The sequence below is a fragment of the Sciurus vulgaris genome, assembly GCF_902686455.1.
Source record: "Sciurus vulgaris genome assembly, chromosome: 13".
In the NCBI taxonomy this organism is placed as follows: domain Eukaryota; kingdom Metazoa; phylum Chordata; class Mammalia; order Rodentia; family Sciuridae; genus Sciurus; species Sciurus vulgaris.
In genome coordinates, this window is record NC_136474.1 from 50,391,686 (window position 1) to 50,411,074 (window position 19,389).

The 19,389-nt window shown below is 38.9% G+C and overlaps 1 protein-coding gene across 1 annotated transcript in view; it reads left to right on the plus strand.

Annotated features, from left to right (window-relative positions):
* LAMA3 (laminin subunit alpha 3) overlaps positions 1–19,389 on the plus strand; it is a 248,463-nt gene that overhangs the window by 18,539 nt on the left and 210,535 nt on the right. The window contains 1 exon segment of the mRNA XM_079108746.1: positions 5,890–6,042. Coding sequence (XP_078964872.1) covers positions 5,890–6,042 — 153 coding nt within the window.

The following is a 19,389-nucleotide window of genomic DNA, read 5'->3' on the forward strand; positions in this document are numbered from 1 at the left end:
GCTAAATAATTCCACTAACATTCCACAGCTGGAACTGGTAAAGCCAGGATTTGAACCTCTATCTGTTTTTGTCAGTTTCTTTGCTGCTGTGACTAAAAGGTCCAACCAAAACAATTGGAGAGGAGGAAAAAGTTCATCTGGGGGCTCACAGTTACAGAGGTCTTAGTCCATGGAAGGCTGGCACCATTCTTCAGGGCTCGAGATGAGGCAGAACATCATGGTGGAAGAGTGTGGCAGATGGAAGCAGCTCACATGATGATCAGAAAGCAGAGAGAGAGAGAGAGAGAGAGAGAGAGAGAGAGAGAGAGAGAGAGAGAGAGAGAGAGAGAGAGAGAGAGAGAGAGATTCCACTCACCAAATACAAATATACATACCCCAAACTCAAGCCCCCAGTCCCACCTCCTCCAGCCACACCCTACCCACTTTCTGTTTCCACTCAGTTAATCCCTATTAGGGGATTAATTCACTGATTGGGTTAAGACTCTCACAACCCAATCATTTCTCCTCTGAACCTTCTTGCTTTGTTTCACACGCGAGCTGTTGGGGACACCTCACATCCAAACCATGACACCATCTATTCTACTTCAAAATACCTATCTTTGAAACAGGTTAGAAAGACCTCCCATCTCCACCTCGTATTTGCCCTGGATGAACATAAATTTTGAATTACATGCATCAATTTTTCAGACATTCCTTATCTGCTTTTAAAATATTTTTCATACCTGGAACCAACTCTGAACTCCTGGTTTTCTCTCTCTCAAATCCCTAACTCCAGGAACCTGGCTGGCACAGGTAGATATGGATGCTCCACTCCCTGGTGTCATAAGGCCTTGTGTGGAAGGCACAGTGCTGGATGCTGTCTGTGTGCTGTGCAGTTGGTACTCACCCCACTGCACTGGGACATTCTGGAAATTTGCAAGATGTTTGTCCTAATCACTGTAACCAAGCCTGTGTGCTTTGATACCTCTCAGAAGGGAGCATGCTCTGAACAGGGTCTTTGCAAAGGAGCCATCTCAGGTTTGACATTGGCATACTGCAGAATGTTCTCCACTTCAGGACTCCAGCTGCCTTAAGTTTGGGCTCTCGAGACTCTGTAGTTTCCAGACCATTAGTGAGTGGTGGCTAGGAGTGAGGTCCGTGGCAGCTTGAATGTGGTGGTTCATAAAGGGACTGTGGGTGGAGGAGTGTGGCTCATTGCTCCTCTTGCCAGGATTTCTGTGGCTGCTATGAGGGCATCTAAACTGTTGTCAGACATGTTCTTTCCTGAACTGGGTCTCTTTTTACACATCTGGGAGTAGGCAGGTATTTGGAAAGTCACAGGGTGGCTGTTCCAGTGCTGCCTCACACTGTCCAAATCTAAGGCAGGTTCCTTGATGTAGCTCACAGAGCTAGGTGGCCAGGATGGAGAGTCTTGAACCATAAGTTACATCGCCAGACCCACAGGCCGGTCCTTGTCCTAGCATGTCCTAGCTGTGTGGCTTGAGACACTTCATCTCTTTGAGACTTGGTTTGTTCACCCTTAAGTTTGTGTGCTTTGATATAAACCTCAGAGGGTTGTGAAGATTAAGTTAAATATGGTGCACCTCTCCTGCCCTCCCATGCCCTCATGTTTATCTCAATCCCACCACCTTTAAGAATGTGTGGGCTCAAATGACTTCTCTTGTCTCTCAGTTACTTTGTTGAGGAGCTGATCTAACAAACTAGTGTTTGTTTGCTTTTACTCCAGTATCCAACATGGTGCTCTCCAGATTGTGGGTAATTTGGATAAGTTGCATAAATGAATCATTGTTAAAGCAATAAACAGAAGTTACATTAAGGGACTTCTATAACCGATGCCTACTTCTTAGACCAATGCAGTGCATTGTGAATTCATTTGGCAAGTATTGAGAGAGAGAGAGAGAGAGAGAGAGAGAGAGAAAGAGAGAGAGAGAGAGAGAGAGAGAGAGAGAGAGAGAGAGAGAGAGAGAGAGAGAGAGTTTTTAGTTAAGGAGAATCAATTAAAATGTTATGAACTAGAAGAGAATATATTTTTCCATCCTTCTAAAAAAGCAGAGGTCACTCCCTGAGGGACAAACATGACTTAACCCCCTGGGACTGCCACTTTTGGAGCTCGACTCTGTTTAGTTGTTTATTTGAACAGTCCTATCCTCTTTCTAGCCCCTCCCATTACATTTTCTACTTCCCACATTACTAGACTAACAGTATTCTTGACATGATTCAGAGTCCTTGTCCTGTTTATCTTTTGGTGTTGAATAGTTTCTGGTACAGATCGGATGATCAGAGCAGATTTGTTGCACGGTTGGATGAATAATTGTTTTCTCTCTGTTCCCCTCTCCTCTTCAACTTCTATCAGTTTTGTCCTGCTTTTATTTCTTTATGGCTATTTAAGTAACTATTGAACTTCAGACGCAGAACTGGATTAAGGATGTCATAGCCCTCAGGTTATGACATGCTCCTACTGTTGGTCCTTGCATGGCCTGCTTGTATGTATGGGTGTGTTTTTTTTTTTTTTTTTTTTTTTTTTTTAAAGTGCTGGGGATTGAACCCAGGGCCCTGTGCTTGCAAGGCAAGCACTCCACCAACTGAGCTATATTTCCAGCCCTGGGTGTGTCTTTTAAATAGTATAATAAGCATCTGTGAACTTACTACCCAAACCAAAAATAGAGCCTTGATGTTAATCTATGCCTGAGCATATAAAATTCCATCAGTTCTCTCTGCTTCCTACAATCACAAATCTTTAATCATTCCTTTATTTTCTTTTTATATAGTTTTTAAAATCATATCTGTATTTCTTAAAAAGTAAGTGCTTTTCATTTTGGTTGCTTTTAGCTTTATAAAAATCATGTCATGTTATTTTTCACTTAATTTATTGCTAAGATTCATATATATTATTTCCTATTGTTGCACATTTTAATTTATTCATTATTGTTCATATATTTACTCACTGTGTGAATATGCCACTGTCTATTCATCCTCTTGTCTGTGGCTATACAGTTAGGTTAGTCCTAGAATTTTGTGAACACTGTTCATTTCTATGAACAGTGCTGCTATGAAAATTCTTGAAGATGGTGCCCACAAATACATGCAAGAGTTTGTTTTAGGGTTATGAACTTGTGGGTTGAATTTCTGCATTCAAGAAAATGCAAATTTTTGACTTTAGGAGTAATACCAAAACATTTCTCAAAAATTTTTATATTAATTACCCCCCTACTGTGTACTTTTCAATATGCATATCACCAAACATTAAATCTGGGCTTGCTGAATGGGTATAAAATAGTATTGCACTGTTGTCTGCCTGGAGCACTAGTGATGCTCATGGTAAACTTGTCTTCAAATGTTTATTGCCTCTCCTGTGAAATGCCTGTTCTTATTTTTGCTCATTTTTTGATTGAACTATTTATGGTTCTCTTATTGGTTTTAAAGAGTTTGGTATATACTTCTGATTAGAATTCTTTGTTGATATCATGTTCTTTGTTCAGGTTTTGGTTCTTTGGGATATAAAAAACCACCCCAGAACTTAGAGGTGAAAATAACAAATGGTTCTCTTCTCCAAAATTCTGTGGCTTGACAGGGCTCAGCTGACTGGTTCTTCTGCTCCATGTAGTGTCAGTTGGGGTAACACATTTGTTATGTTCAGCCAGTGGCTAGGATGGACTGAAAGTACAAGATGTATCAGGTGTCTCTGTGCTTTTCTACTTGTCCTCTCTAGTAGGGTATAATTGGTTGTTGTTACAGCTTGGTGACTAGGGGGTAGCTTCTGAGAGGAAAGAAGCAGAACCTGCCAGCCCTCTTAAGGCCTATGCTTGGATGTCCCTGAATGACACTTCTGCTAAAAGAAAGTAAATAATAAAGTCAATCTGCACTCAAGAGGAGAGTGCACTCTCCATGGAAAATAGGCTTCCATCTTTTTGTAGGTGAAGTGACCGCAATATACAGAGAGAAAAGGAATTGATAAGAAATTGATGGCAGCCACTATGGCAGATTATTGACCACTTGTGTGATGTGAATCTCTTCTACTTGTCACTTTTCACTTTTCTCAAGTACCTTCAATGAGCTGAAATTCTTATTTTTAATGTAGTCAAATTTCTCCAAGTCTTCTTTTATAATCAATTGCTTTTTGTATCTGAAGAAAACTTTCCTTGTTCCAAGTTCTAAAAAATATTCATGATTTCCACTAAGAGAATTTGAAGTTTTATTTTTGCCATTTGAGTCTTTAGTTCATCTGAAGTTGCTTTTTATTTGTGACTGGAGTAGAAATTTAATTTTATTAGATTAACGGGGAATATTTGTAGGATATAGAATATCCTTTCTTCTCCCACTGATCTAACATATCACCTTTGTTATATCCTAAGGTTTCTTAACTGTTTTCTTGTGCATGGGACTGTTTTCTGGTGCTCCGTTCTGTCCCAAAGATGTGTTTTCTTATCTTTCCCTCCTTAATTACAATCACTTCACAATGAGCCCTGATACCTTGAAGGGAAGATGAGTCACTGTCTCCGTGGACTCTTTTTTCAGCAATAGCTGAACTTTTCTTGGTCCTTTATAGTTATATATTAATTTTACAATTATCTTATTGAGTGTCAATAAAATCCTTATTGAGGATTTCATTGGAGCAATATTGACTCTATAGATCAACTTGGGAAACATAACAAGTTTTTATTAATTCCTTCCTAAGAAAATCTCTTCTTCATTTATGTAGATTTTGAAAATTCTCTTAGTAAATTTTATTTTTTATTTGATAAATTGCTTTTGAGGTAATTGATATTCTCTGAGATTATTATAAATGGTATTTTCTCCTTAATTTTCTGGTTCTTTGCTGCTACTATGTGGCACATTCTTGAGGAGGCTGTGAGTTTAAATTTGCGTCTCTGTCTTTATTCTACGTGGGAGCAGAGTAGTTCAGTATGTAAAATCCTTCTATGGGTAAGCATGGGCCCTTGACCCTGTTAAAGTATGTTCAACATGGAAGAGAGACCTAGGTTCAGCTTTTTTTTCCCCCTTATTGTAGCATTATAATTAATACATAATAGTGTGATTTGTTGTTAGGTTTGGGTTTTTAGAGGCAATGACAATGAAATTTTTGCAAAAACAAATAATGACCAAAGGAAAAAAAGTCAGAATCAAAATAATCTGCCTACAAAAAAAAAAAAAAAAAATGTATAATTTTGTTAGGAGTTAGAATTTATAATACCAGACATTGCCCAAGGAAAAATAGGTTCCAATTTACCTGTTGGATGAATTTCTCATGTTTCACTGGGGTCTTCACAGCCAGCCACTTCTCCTCATTGAACTGTCAAGCCTTGGACCAACTAGCCTCTGGTGCCTTCACTAATGCTGGTTCTCCACCTGGAACAGTTTTCTTCTTTGACTCTCTCTGTCATTTACCAAAGCCCTTCCCATTCTCCCAGGCAGCTTAAGTGCCATCTCTTCCAACCTGGAATATCTACTGCCCCTGACCCCAAAACTCTGTACTCTGCAGAGGCACGTGCCATACCCCACTTCCCTAATGGTTATTTGAATACTTAATGCCTCTGCTGGGACCATGCACAGGGATCTTCTTCATACTTCAGGGCCTCAGACAAAATTGCAAAGAGTAGGATTTAAAGCGTTAAAAGAATTTGTTCAAATGGAAACATTTTTGCACTCCAAATACAGCGGGTTCTTCTTAAATTATTGTTTGGGGCAAGAAAAACATAACTGTCAATGATGACCAGATGACATGGTTTAAGTTTAAGTAAGAGAGGAAGATTTTACCAAGAACATATCATGATAAATTTCAACAGCTGACACGTTTATAAGCTGTATGGAATAGTTTTTGTTGGGTTAACTTTTGCTAAATTGATAAGAAAAATTTGCTTGAAAGTTTAAAAAGAGTGTTTTGTTTTTCAGGGTCAATTTTGTGACTACTGTAATTCTGAAGATTCCAGGAGAGCACATCCAGCCACTAATGCAATTGATGGATCTGAACGTTGGTGGCAAAGCCCTCCCCTGTCCTCAGGCACACAGTACAACAAAGTCAACCTCACCCTGGATCTGGGTCAGGTGAGTTTCACTTTCGATTGGAACAGGAACATTTGTTTGATCACTGTTTCTGTGGTGATTTCTGACATAACAATAATTATCTTAAAAAAAAACTTCAGTTTAATTCATTAATCATTATTAAAACTTCGACATTAATATTCACTTACCTTAAAGCCCAGGACAGTGCCTGACCCAATGCAGATCCCTGTTCTAATCTGCTAAATGAGTCTAAAACAATAGTTGTTAAGTTTTTTCCTTGATAAAGATATTTATTATTATTATTTTAAATCATAATCAAATGCATACATCAAACTTATTGTAAACTGGTGTTTTTCTTCTTTTTTTTTCCTTTTTTCTTTTGTATCAGGGATTGAACCCTGGGGAGCTTAACCATTGAACCACATCCCAGCCCTTTTTTGTATTTTATTTTGAAACAGTGTCTCTCTGAGTTGCTTATGGCCTTGCTAAGTTGCTGAGGCTTTGAACTCACCATCCTCCTGCCTCAGCCTCCTCATCTGCTGGGGTTCCAGGCCTGTGTCTTCTGCTTGGATCATTGTAACCATTTTTAAGTGTACTGTTCAGTGTCACTAAATACACTGCCATTGTTGGGTAACCATTGCCATTATTCACCTCCAGGACTCTTTTATCTTTTCATCTTGCAAAACTAAAACTCTGTATGTACGAATCCACATACCCCTCTACCCCCTGCTCCTGGCAACCACCGTTCTACTTTCTGTGAGTTGAGGACTCTGAGAACCTCATATAAGTGAATCCAGGATATTTGTCTTTTTGTGACTGGCTTATTTCATTTTCCCTAATCTTTCAAGTTTCATCCGTGTAGTAGCATATGTCAGAATTTCCCGTTTCTAAGGCCAAATAACATTTCACTCTACGTATATATCACATTTTGTTTATTCATTCATCCATTGATGGACATTTGGGTTGCTTCCAACTTTTGACTATTGTGAATAATGCTACTTTGAACATGGGAGTGGCAGAGATATTTTTATAACATTTTCTTTCCTGGAAATCCTGGCTCTGTGAACACTGACCACCATAGTTTTGGACTTTGTTTGGCCAGCTGGTCCATAAGGGAACCAGGCTTCAGGCCTGTCCTCCTGTGATAAGCTAAGAAGGTCCTCAGGATGGCTGCCCCTGGTGCATACACTCTGGATAATCAATCCCTTCTGCTTTGATTGTGGATGCTACTCTCATGAATAGGTGGCATTATATGGCAAAGATGAAGGGATTTTGTGGATTCATTTAAAGTCCAAGTCAGTTGATCAAAAAGGGGATTATCCAGTTGGGCACAGTGGCACACACCTGTAATCCCAGTGGCTCTGGAGGTTGAGGCAGGAAGATCACAAGTTCAAAACCAGCCTCGGTGAAAAGTGAGGCACTGAGCAACTCAGTGAGACCATTTCTCTAAATAAAATACAAAAATAAGGCTGGGAATGTGGCTCAATGGTCAAGTGTCCCTGAGTTTAATCCCCGGTATCAAAAAAAAAAAAAAAAAAAAGAGATTATCCTGAGTGAATTTTTTCTGATTAGGGGAGCTCTCAAAAGGGACTGGGCCCCTCCTGCACGGTCAGAAACTCTTCTGCTAGCCTTTAGGTCAAGCTGCTGTGTTGTAAACTTCCCATGGAGATACCTTGTGGTAAGGACCTGAGGGTGGCCCCCAGCCAACAGCCAGCAAGCAAGCAGAGACGTCAGTCCTCCAACCTCAAGGAACTGAATTCTGCCAATACCATGTGGAAGCTTGGAAGCAAGTCATTCCAGGCACCCAGTTGACACCTTATTGTAGCCTTCACCCTGAGCAAGAGCCTGAGTGGAGAATCCAGTCATGCATGAGTCTTAACCTGCAGAACTTGAGATAATACATATGTGTTGTTTAAGCCATTAAGTTTGTGGTAATTCCATCAAGTATAGTGGAAAACTTATTGCATCTTCAATTTCCTCTTTCAGACCAGGGAGCACCTCCCATCTGTTTCATCCTATCCCTTCAACAATTATTTAAGTTCTTTTATGTCCCAGGCAATGTTGTAGGTATTTGGGATTCATCAGGAAATAAAAGAGATGTAAGTTCCTTCCCTCATGGCATTGATATTCCAATGGGGGAGACAGCCAATAAAAAGATACATAATAAATCCATATAGCATGTTTGACACTGTTAAGAGCTGTGGAAAAATTAAAAAGTAGAACAGGATAAAGGGATCATGAGTCCTAGAGACGATTGTGGTTTGTAGTTTATTGCAAAGATGAGATTTAAGCATAGGCTTAAGGCAGTTGTGTAAATATCTGCCACCCAGATAAGGGAACTTTGGAAACTTGTCTGGAAAGTGCAAGGAGCAGCATGGAGGACAGAGTGACTGGGACAGGGTAAGGGAGAGAAGTGGTGGGAGAAGAGGTCAGAGAGAGAACGGATGGGGCCGGAGAGTGTGGGAGCCCATAGGAGATGGAGAGAACTTTGGCTTGTAAGTGAAGTGAGAGCCATTACGGGGTTTCAAGCACAAGAATGACATGATCTGATTTGTTTTTAAAAGGATTTCTCTGTGTTCTGTTGAGGATTATAGCAGGGCAAGTACGGGAGTGGGTTAGGCGATGTTGGAAGCCATGGAAAGATGACGTGAGTGGCAGTGGAAGTGTGATTAGCTCTCAGATATAGTTCAAAGATAAAACCGCCATGATTATATACTCTCCTTTATGTATTTTCTGAAATTTTATATTTTTTCATTTGTTTCAAGACTGTTTATAATTACTCACTGAATCATTTTTGTGATTGCTGTCTTTAAAGTCTTTTCAGCTAATTCTACCATATGATTCATCATCTCATGTTGAGGTTCATTGATTGTTTTTTCTTATTCAAGTTGTGATTTTTTTCCTGATTTTCAGTGGTGAATGGTTTTTAATTGTATTTCTGGACCTTTTGTATTTTATGCTAGGAGATTACTGTGATCCTCTTTAAATCTCCTGTTTTAGCAGATAGTCATCCTATTTAGGCTTGATGTGTAGGTCCTAGACTGCTTTTGTGGACTGTGGTTCCAATGATGATTTATTTTCAGAGTCTATGTAGTACTATTCAGGTCTTCTTTGTTCCTCTGGTGCCTGGATCTGCTTGATCCTTAGTAGCACTGCCTGTGAGGGAAGAATGGACTTCTCCAAAACCAGTGGCATTTGGTAGTGGGTGGGAGGAATTGGGCTTTTGGGGCAGTGTTTCCTCCAAATTGCTACTCAGATTACTGATTAGGTAGGCCTTCTGCTGTGATAGACAGTTGAGGGTTTATAGGTAGTGTTAAAATATTCAAGTATATGAGAGTGGAAGGGAGCCAAGGGCTAGGCCTTAGGACTCTCCAATGCTAAGAAGTTAGGGAGAAGGGAAGAACCAATAAAGAAGATTGGCAAGGGGTAATAAATGATAGAAGAGGAAACCACAAAAGCATGTCCTAATAGCCAGATTAAAAAAAAAAAAATTAAAAAGGAGGGAGATTTACAATCAAGAATACAGAGTCCAATTTAAAAAAAAACCAAGGATCTGAATACCTTCTCCTGAGAATATGTGCAAAAGAGCAAGAGTACATGAAAACATGCTCAACATCAAACCATTAGAAAATGCCAATCAAAACCACCGTGAGGCACCTCCTTACACCAGCAGGATAGCTAAAATGAAAAATAGATAATAACAAGTATTGAAGAGATTGTGAAGAAACTAGAACCCTCATGCATTGCTGGTGGAAATATAAAATAGTGCAGCTACTTTGAAAAACAGTTTGATAGTTCCTAAAAAATTAATCACAAGAGTCATCATATCATGATTGCTTTCTCTATTTCTATGAGGTACATCATTGGGATTTTAATTGGAATTGCATTGAATTTGTATAGTGCTTTTGGTAGTATGGCCATTTTGACAATATTAATTCGACCTATCCAAGAAAATGGAGATCTTTCCATCTTCTAAGGTTTTCTTTAATTTCTTTCTTTAGTGTTCTGTAGTTCTCATTATAGAGGTCTTTCACCTCTTTTGTTAGATTGATTCCCAAGTATTTTATTTTTTTGAGGCTATTGTGAATGGGGTAGTTTTCCTAATTTCTCTTTCAGAAGATTCATCACTTATGAATAAAAATATATTAGATTTATGAGTGTTGATTTTATATCCTGCTACTTTGCTGAATTCATTTATGAGTTCTAGAAGTTTTCTCATGGAATTTTTTGGCTCCTCTAAATATAAAATCATGTCATTGACAAATAGTGATATTCTTATTTTCCTATTTGTATCCCTTTAATTTCTTTGGTCTGCCTAATTGCTCTGGCTAGGAAGAGTGAAGCAGGTGGTATCACAATACCAGATCATCAACTATACTACAGAGCAATAGTAACAAAAACGACATAGTATTGGCACCAAAGTAGACAGGTAGACCAACAGACACAGAGACAAAACCACACAAATACTGTTATCTCATACTAGACAAAGGTGCCAAACACATACAATGGAGAAAAGATAGCCTCTTCAACAAATGGTGCTGGGAAAACTGGAAATCCATGTGCAGCAAAATGAAACTAAATTCCTATCTCTCACCCTGCACAAAACTCAACTCAAAATGGATCAAGGAGCTAGGAATTAGACCAGAGATCTTGCACCTAATAGAAGAAAAAGTAGGTCCAAATTTTCATCATGTTGTCTTAGGACCAGACTTCCTTAACATGACTCCCAAAGCACAAGAAATAAAAGCAAGAATCAATAATTGGAATAGATTCAAACTAAAAGTTTTTTTTCTCAGCAAAGGAAACAATCAACAATATGAAGAGAGCATACAGAGTGGGAGAAAATCTTTGCCACTCATACTTCAGATAGAGCACTTATCTCCAGAATCTATAAAGAACTCAAAAAACTTTACACCAAGACTACAAATAACCCAGTCAATAAATAGCTAAGGAAATGAACAAACACTTCACAGAAGAAGATCTACAAGCAATCAACAGATATATGGAAAAATGTTCAACATCTCTAGTAATAAGAGAAATGCAAATCAAAACTACCCTAAGATTTCATCTCACCCCAATTAGAATGGCAATTATCAAGAATACAAGCAACAATAGGTGTTGGTGAGGATGTGGGGAAAAAGGTACACTCATACATTGCTGGTGGGGTTGCAAATTAGTGCAGCCACTCTGGAAAGCATTGTGGAGATTCCTTAGAAAACTTGGAATGGAATCACCGTTTGACCGAGCTGTCCCACTCCTTGGTCTATACCTAGGACCTAAAATCAGCATACTACAGTGACATAGCTACATCAATGTTTAAAGCAGCTCAGCTCACAATAGCTAGATTGTAGACCCAACCTGGATGCCCTTCAATAGATGAATGGATAAAGAAACTGTGATATATATGCACAATGAAATATTATTCAGCTATAATGAAGAATAAAATTATGGCATTTGCAGGATGGAGTTGGAGAATATCATGCTAAGTGAAATAAGTCAATCCCTAAAATCCAAAGTCCAAATGATTTCTCTGATAAGTGGATGATGATACATAACAGAGGGAGGCAAGAATGGAGGAAGGATGGATTGTACAGATGAAAATGAGGGGTGACGAGGAGGTGGGGGGGGGAGGAAAGATAACAGAATGAGACAAACATCATTACCCTGTGTACATGTATGATTATGCAAATGGTGTGACTCTACTTCATATACAGCCAGAGAAATGAAAGTTGTACCCCATTTGTGTACAATGAATCAAAATTAAAAAAAGAGTTCCCATATAATCCAACAATTCCACTCCTAGTTATGTACTTAAAAGAAATACAAGTATATATCCTGAGAAAAAATTATTCATTGAAGCATGATTTATAATAGACAAAAAGTAGAAGCAACTCAAATGTCTCTTAGCTGATGAATGGATAAAGCAAATGTATTGTATCCATACAGTGAAATATTATTCAAAAATAAAAATGAAATACTGATGAATGTTAGTTTTATCATGGGTGAATCTTGAAAACATGCTATGTGAAAGAAGCTGGTCATAAAAGACCACATATCATGTGATTCTAAATTATATGAAATGTTCAAATAGGCCAATCTTTAGAAAGAAATCCAGCTTAGTGCCTCCTGGGGCTGGAGGTTTTGGAGGGAATTGAGGAGTGACTAATAGCAGGTATGATTTTAGGGGGAGGGGTGATGAGAACATTCTAGAACTAAAGTTTGGGCAACTTTGTGAATGTACCCAAAACCATTGGCTTGTGTACTTTCAATGTGTAAATTGTTTAGCATGTGAGTTACATCTTAATAGAACTGTTGGAAAAAAAAAGAATTCATATAAAGAGAGTGTTTCAAGAAAAAAAAAAAAAGTAACTGTGTCAAATACTGTTAAATCAAACTACATAGCACCGAAGAGTCACTGATAATTGGTCATTGTATTTGTCACTGTGAAGATCACTGTTGATAATACAAGACTGAAAGCCGGCTTGTAGGAGGATTAAGAGAGAATGTAAAAGAAATTAAAGCCTCTAGCACCAAAATCTATTTTGAAGAGTTTTTCTGCCATGTGGAGAAAAGAAATGGGAGAAGACTCATTTTAAAGTCTGGTCAACAGAAGATTTATTTAGCAAAATTTATTTAGTCTTCTGAGTAAGAAGACTGTTGCTGTAATATGTGAACTTGTCAGGTTCTGTTAACGCTCATAGTAAAACGAAGAGTAATACTATATTAATCATTAGACTGTTCTTTTGGTTGGCTACTCTCATGTACAGAGTATAGTTCATTTAACAAATATCATCTGAAGGAAATAAAAAAGGGAAAATGCGCCCCACAATCTGGAAGTCAAATGATACTAAACTTTCTTAGAATGAGTATGCTATTTTCATTTTGATTGTGACGAAGGGATCTAGGCTGTTTTAGCCTGTATGTGTGCTAAATTAGGCCTCTCCTGAGAATATTTTTATCATCAATTTGTACTTGATGTAATTCAGAGAGATCATTCCTGGGTCAAAAGACTATAGCTCATAGTTAACTTAAATATTACTTCAGTAGATTTTGCCTATAATGACCTTGATTTACCCACTTTTCACTTTCACTTTTTAACTGAGGATTTCTGTAGTTAACAAGGAATTTTAATTCACCAAAATGATTCAGGCTGAACATACCCATGCCTGCTGGACTTACTTTTATTTTTTCTTCCTTAAGGTCATTTTTAAAAGACCTACTTTACCCAGCTACTGGGGAAGCTAAGGCAGGAGGATCACAGGTTTGAGGCTAGCCTGGGTAACTTAACAAGACCCTGTATCAAAAAAGAAAGATAGCTGGGTGTGCGCCCCTGGAATCTCAGCAGCTTGGGAGGCTGAGGCAGGAGGGTCACAAATTCAAAGCCAGCCTCAGCAAAAGCGAGGCACTAAGCAACTCAGTGAGACCCTGTCTCTAAATAAAATACAAAAGAGGACTGGGGATGTGGCTCAGTGGTTGAGTGTCCCTGAGTTCAATCCCTGTACGGGGAAGGGGAAGGGGAAGGGGAATGAAGGAAAGGTAGAGGGTAAAGACTGGGGGTGCAGTTCATTGAACCCCAGGGTTCAATGCCCAGTCTCTCTCTCTCTCTTTCTCTCTCTCTCTCTCTCTCTCTCTCTCTCTCTCTCTCTCACACACACACACACACACACACACATACAAATCCTACTTTAGAAAGCACCATTGATGTACTGAAAACCCCCTAATTAAGACTGTTAAATTAAGAAAATAACAACATAGGAACAATTTAGTAATTTGCTGGTTGCTGACAGACCTTAGCCATGGCATGAATATTCATGAATGCTCTGCCCATATCCCAAGGCTGCTCTGTAAGGCTGGACAGTGGGGTCCTGGAGTCACCCTGCCTCCGTTTGTGCCTGATGCACTCCTTACTCACTATGTGGCCCTCCACAACTGCTCTCAGCTTTAGTTGCCGCATTTATGAAATGAGTGATTGTGCAAACCTCAAAGAATTGCTATGAGTTTTCAGTGAGTTAACATCTTCATTTTGAAACATCGTTGAGGCAGTGGTAATTTTTATTTAGTAAAATAAAGTAAACTTCAATCCACACTCATGCTTAAAAAGAACAGACTAAACTTTTGTGCCTCCAGAAAATACCATGTATAATACTACGGAAAATTCTCTAAAATAAGTTTAGGAACAGGAAAAGCAACGTAAATTAAGTTCGGCTGAAGATGTCTTTTCCTCCTTTGTGTTGGAGCAACATGTATTTCAACAAGCATGTTTTGTCTTGTAAGATTCATATTTTATGCCCCAATTGGTAAGGTCTGTTTTCTTCCTTGTGCTGGAATTTACCATAAGAATGTTATTGAGAGGCTGGTTTTCATAATTTAAGAGGAACATTAAGACCTAGACCTAGGGAATTGTGAATTTTGATGTGTGGTTGGGAAATAAAATATAAATCATTAACTTCTCATGACCAAGTCACTTTTCTTCACCTATTGAAAACCAAAACTTGGTTTTGACATACTGTAGTCAATTTTTCAGCTTATATTGTTGCCAGAGTCTGTTTTCTTGGTCTCCTTTTGAACTGGGTAGTTTTCCTTGTTAGTTTTCTAAAACATCACTTTCAGAACTCGATCCTGAAGGGGACATAAAGGACAGTTCTGTGACTCAGTAAAGCTGTGGTGTTTTCTGGGGTCATTCGCTTTCATTTGATCATGCATTATTCATTAGTTTCAGGATATAGAACAAGAACACAATGTCTTGCCAGGCACAATGGTGCACATCTGTAATCCCAGCGGCTCAGGAAGCTGAGGCAGGAGGATCGTGAGTTCAAAAGCTACCTCAGCAACTTAGAGAGACCCTATCTTTAAATAAAATATTGAAGAGGGCTGGGGGTAAGGCTCAGTGATTAAGCACCCATAGAATCAGTCCCTGTACCAAAAGAAAGAAAGAAAGAAAACATAATGTCTTAAAGGAATCTTTCGTATTATCTGGTTAAACATAATGAGCTCATTTTTTTACATGAAGAGGGAAATGTGAATGTCTAGTTAAAAGCAGAGTCTAGAACACAGGGATATTTGTTTCTTCCTGGACTCCTGGTGAGGCATGCCCCTAGGAGACAGAAGACAGAGCGACAGAATTAGATATACATCCTGGGTTGCCTTCAGAATCCAAGTGAGTCTTACTCTAGGGATTCCCTATATTCACTTTCCTGCTCCTCTCCCAGGTGAGGTCTAAGGTCTACCTCCAAGTAGAGGTAGGTGTAGGGGGATCTTCATGGAACCCTGAAGTTGAGAGAGCTGAGAGGTTGAGATGAGCTGGATCTCAGGTAGGAGTGAAGAGGGGAACCAGCCCAGGAGCAAGACAGGAGCCATGGCAGAGCAAGCCCCTTTTGTTGTCTAGAGAACAGGAAGATCACCTGGAGAATTCTAAGGCTTTCATGCAACTTATAATGTCCTTAAGAATGGAGGAACTTTAGATTACGTGGAGGGAAATGAGAAGGAGGAAGGGGGGTGTGAAAAATGGTGGACTGAGACAGACATCATTATCCTATGTACATGTATGATTATATGAATGGTAAGAATCTACATTGTTTTTTTCCTACAACCATAGAAATTTCATTTCTACAACCATAGAAATGAAAAGATATACCCCGTTTGTGTACAATGAATCAAAATGCAGTCTGTAAAAATAAAAATTTAAAAAGAATATTACTTATAACCTGTTAGTAGTAAAAATATACAAAGACAAAACAAACAACCCTGTCCAAAAACCTCGAAAGGCATGGTGTTTGTTTCAGAGGTTGGTGGTGTGAAGAGAGAAGGTCCAGTCCTGCATGGTTGCTGGGGAAGGAGGCCTGCCTGCCTGGAACAGGTGGTGGCTGCAGGAAGGAGCAGCTGAGACAGTCTTTTAGGCCTTGTAGAGCACAGACTGTGAAGCCCACAGCTCTCTGACACCCCTTTGAGTGGGCAGTCCTGATGGAATGTTCTGCTCCCATCTTGCCCCAGCTTCTCATCCATCTCGAATGCCTGCCTGATACTCTGCTTCCTGCCTAAAGGCTCTTTGTGGGGCCTGTGAGCTTTTTAAGGTATAGGTAGAATAGCTTGGAAAACCGGCATTTTATGCACCCAGAGACAACCTTCATCCCACCAGGAAGGGAAATTGATGGAAAACACCCCATTTCCCTTCCTCTCAGTGGGCTGCTTCTGCAGTGCATTCTACATAACTTACAAATCAGTGTCACTCGTGGAATTGAGCTCTTGTTGCCTTGGTAGCAATTGTCTGATTCACACGTCACTCATTGACTTTTCCCTGTCTTCTGTGTCCTTCTTGTTTTCAATTTGTGCTTCCTGAGGTCTGCTCCTAAGTAAACTACCTGCACACGAGTCTTCGTCTTGTGACTTTAGAGAGGCCCCAAAGTAAGACAGAAGAAAGGGGCCTGAGACCCGCATAAGCAAACATTATGACAAAGTTGTTTAGAATGGAATGGATAGAAAATTCAAAAAAAGTTTATAAAGCTTAAGAGTGACAAAAGAAATAACATTATAACTTTAAAAAAAGTAGGCCACAGGAAATTATTCTATTATTCTACCTTTCTGGGTTTTTTTTTTCATGAATTTACCTTGAGCCATTCAGGGGCCAGATGCAAACACAGGATCCAACCATCTGAGAGTGAATTTAATATATGCAGATACCATCTAGGATTTTTTTCTTTTATCTTTTATCCTTTTGTTTTTAATTTTTTTTTTTTTTTGGTATTTTTCAACTTTTATGAGACTCTGGTGGATGAATCAAAAACATTCTTTGTTAATCTCATCAGTTCTGGCTCAGAAATGGAGAGAGGCCTGAGCTAGTTTCGGATTCTTCTTGGACTTGAGGACTTTGGAAATTAAATTGGTCCAAGTGATGTATGGTAGATGAGGTAACTAAGGAATCTGACTCAGCTGAGACCCTGGGTGGATAGGGTCCAATCCAGAAGGTGGTTGACTCTTGGCTTGTCATGACCCAATCTTTATGGATTCCTCTGGAATTGTCTAGACTATAAGCATCAGGAAGCCAGGGACCATGTCTTCTATTCTCACTACTTTTTCGGCTCCCCAAATCTTTCACAGTGCTTAGCATATGGTAGATGCTCAATAAATATCTACTGAGCTAATATAGAATGAACGAAGGGTAACTGGACCATCTGTAGTTTTCTTAGGGTTTAGGAGCAATGGAAGCATATTGCTGTGCGACCAAATATCTTCATGGAACTGGACTAATTATGCTTGTGTCTTTTGAAACATATTCTAAGTGTTTTGTAGCTATAACAAAATTAGAGGATATGGATGATATTGAGAACAAATTTGCTATTAATAAGTATGCGGTTAAGGACCATAATCATGAAACTCAACCCTTGGAAGCAAATAATTCCTTAGTTGGTAGAAAATTTGGTGCCAGTAAAATCTCCTGGACCACTGGGGGGTGCAGTTTTATCTTTTATGATCTTGTAGTAATCTGAACATGTTAATTTGAAGCATCCTTGAAGTAATTTATGTATTAGGAATAATCTGATAATCTGGCATTTTCTTTTTACACTTGGAGCTGAGTAGATTCAAAGGAACAGACTGTAACTCCTGGGATGTTAAATTTATTTCTCTGAATTACTATCCCAAACAGCATTGATAATAGGTATGAGTAAGTAGATTCCAAGACCATTAAACACTATTATAGAAAATAATGTCTAGAAAGTAATGTCTGACCTGAAAAGTGAACAATGCATTCTCTGTTCATACTGGCTTCTTTTCAGCATTCTCTTTTTTCAACTAATGTGTTTTACCACCACCTACTTATTTCCCCAAGCCATGAAATAGAGTCGCCATTTATACTATGTATTATCTAAAATTGAAACAGATAAACTGGGACTCTTGGTGTCTGGATTGGTTAATTTTCTGTCAACTTGGCTGGGACCATGGTGCCCAGATATTCAATGAAACACTCTGGATGTTTCTGTGAGGTCTTCCCCCACCCCCAAATAACATTTAAATCAGTAGATTTTTAAATAAAACAGATTGCTCTGACTAACATTGGTGAACCTCATCTAATGAGTTGAAGGTCTGAATAGAACAAAGACTGACCTTTCCCTAAGCAAGGAGGAAAGAATTCTGCAAGAGATGACCTTCACACTTGAACTGTAACATTGGCTCTTCTGGGTTCTCCAACCTGCTGACCCCCTACAAGCTTTGGACTTGACAACTTCCAGAATTGCATGAGCCAGTCCCTTAAAAAATATTTCTGTCATATGTACACACATTCTATTAGTTCTATTTTTGTTACTCTGGATAACTCTGACAAACACAGTGGCTAAGCAAAATGTAATTTTATTTCTTATTCTGGAAATAGTCCAAACATTGTTGATCCTGCCCAGAAGCTCCCCTTCAAATAATGGCTTAAGGATGTAGATTCTTTCCATATTTTGGCTCCACCATCTTCAACATATGGTTTCTAAGGTTGTCCTGGGGTCATCTCTGCTCCAGCCAGCAAGAATGGGAAAAGAAGTTGGAGGATTATGGGCAAGTCTGGAACTGGCATATTCTTATTCTAGGAGTTTGTATTTGTTGGCTAAAGGGTCCAGAGGTGGCTGGGAAATGTAGTGTAGCAAGCTTTCTACCCACAAAAGAGTCTCTGTGTGCTGCAATGGTTCCTGCCAGTTCTGAGAGCTGACTCTGTATCTCTTCTAGGCTCTGTGTTCAGTGACATCAGTTTGGTTACTTGAAAGACCATAGTGGAAGCATTCGTATCACAGAAATCAGCCAATATTACAAATCCAGGCTTCTTTTTTTTTTGTTTTTTACTTTTTTAAATATTTTTACAGACTGCATTTTGATTCATTGTAGACAAAAGGGGTACGTCTTGGTTTCTATGATTGTGCACAATGTAGATTCATACCATTCATGTAATCATACATGTATATAGGGTAATGATGTCTGTCTCAGTCCACCATTTTTCATACCCCTCCTATTATTTCCCTCTACATAATCTAAAGTTCCTCTATTCTTCTCTCACTCCCCACCCCCCACCCCCATTATACATCATCATCCACTTATCAGGGAAAATATTTGGTCTTTGGTATTTTGGGATTGGCTTATTTCACTTAACATGATATTCTCCAATTCCATCCATTTATATGCAAATGCCATAACCTTATTCTTCTTTCTGGCTGAAGGCTTGATCTTTCTGAGAGTCAATTACTAGTGCATCTCTCAGTTTCTTCCACATCCTTCTATTTCCCTCTTCCCACTTACTATTGTTATTGTCATTATTTTTGTGGTGGTGGGATTGAGCCTAGGGCCCCTCACATGCTAGACAAGCATACTACCACCAAGCTACCCCTTCAGACCCTTACTTCTTACTTAGTTGGTCATTCT